We start from the raw sequence: 1,678 nt of genomic DNA, 5'->3' as shown, positions 1-1,678 counted from the left end.
CTATAGAAATAATAGCAGTATCCATGTCATGGATTACTGTAAAAGTCCTTTTAACAGTCTATCATGAAAATTTAATAAGTTAATATACATAAAGTACTATAACATATTAAGAACTTATGAAATGTTAACTTTTTTTTCCAGGATATATTTAACTCTTCCATGGAAGGAGTCAGAGTGCACTTTTAGGCTAGTTAATCCATCTCCTTATTCTTTCACAGAGAAGAATATATCAGGGGGGAAAACCACTTGATCAGATATCATTTAGCCAAAGGCTGTGCTCCTGAATCCTCAGTCAGCCCCATGGTCTTTCAGTAAAGGTACTAGGCCTGGAATATGCAGCCACAGGTGGTGCCTTCCTTTTACAATCATACCGATCCCCAGGATATGTGGTATGTCCTGATTGGAATCCCAGGACTGGAAGATTCACACACCTGGATCTCCATCCCTATCTGTTCTATGTACATTGTGGCTGTTGTAGGCAATACTTTTCTAATCTTCTTAATCATGACTGAGTGCAATCTCCATGAGCCCATGTATCTCTTCCTCTCCATGCTGGCCTTAGCAGATGTCCTGCTCTCCACAGCAACAGCCCCCAAGATGTTGGCAATCTTCTGGTTCCGTTCCATGGATATATCCTTTGGTAGCTGTGTATCTCAGATGTTCTTCATACATTTCATCTTTGTGGCAGAATCTGCTATTCTCCTGGCCATGGCATTTGACCGCTATGTGGCCATCTGTTACCCACTGAGATACACCACAATCCTAACCTCCTCGGTTATTAGGAAGATTGGCATATCAGCTGTGATCAGGAGCTTTATCATATGCTTTCCATTTATTTTCCTGGTATACCGACTTACATATTGTGGGAGAAACACCATTTCCCATTCCTACTGTGAGCACATGGGTATTGCTAGATTGGCATGTGACAACATCAATGTCAACATAATTTATGGTCTGACTGTGGCTCTACTCTCTACAGGACTGGATGTAGTGTTTATCATTGTGTCCTACACAATGATCCTTCTCACAGTGTTTCGGATACCTTCTTGGGCTGCCAGATGTAAGGCTCTTAGTACATGTGGTTCCCACATTTGTGTCATACTTATGTTCTATGCTCCAGCATTCTTTTCATTTTTTGTCCATCGCTTTGGGGGTAAAATCATCCCTCACCACATCCACATTCTAATAGCTAACCTCTATGTAGTGGTGCCCCCTATGCTCAACCCCATTATTTATGGGGTGAAGACAAAACAGATTCAAGAGCGAGTACTTTTGCGTTTCTCCCCCATCAGCACATGTTGTTAAAATAAAGAATACATTAAAAAGTTAAGGATAGAATTGTCATAATACCCCGCAATCCCTCTCCTGTGCATCTACCCTTCCTCAAAGTTTGGAAACTTTCATTCCCAAAAATATATGCACCAGAATGTTCATTGCAGCATTATTCATGGTAGCCAAGACATGAAAACACCAAAGTGTTCTATGGCAGATGATTGGATAAAGAAGATGTGGTACATACGTGCAATGGAGTACTACTTGCCAGAAAAAGATGAAATACTGCCATTTTCTACCACATGGATGGATCTTAAGAATATCATGCTAAGTGAAATAAGTCAGGCAGAACAAGTTAAGAACCGTATGGTTTCACTCATATGTGGGGTATAAAACTGAAAGCTAA

General features: G+C 40.5%; 1 protein-coding gene across 1 annotated transcript; it reads left to right on the top strand.

Moving 5' to 3' along the window:
• Positions 1 to 333: 333 nt before the first annotated feature.
• LOC132242139 (olfactory receptor 52Z1P-like) lies at positions 334 to 1,305 on the top strand. The gene has a single exon (XM_059711056.1). It carries the CDS (start codon positions 334 to 336, stop codon positions 1,303 to 1,305), a length of 972 nt encoding a protein of 323 aa, XP_059567039.1.
• Positions 1,306 to 1,678: the final 373 nt, after the last annotated feature.

Source organism: Myotis daubentonii, chromosome 9, assembly GCF_963259705.1.
Source record: "Myotis daubentonii chromosome 9, mMyoDau2.1, whole genome shotgun sequence".
NCBI classification, from domain to species: Eukaryota; Metazoa; Chordata; class Mammalia; order Chiroptera; family Vespertilionidae; genus Myotis; species Myotis daubentonii.
Note: the sequence above shows the minus strand (reverse complement) of the source record. Positions and strands in the feature narration are given on the sequence as shown.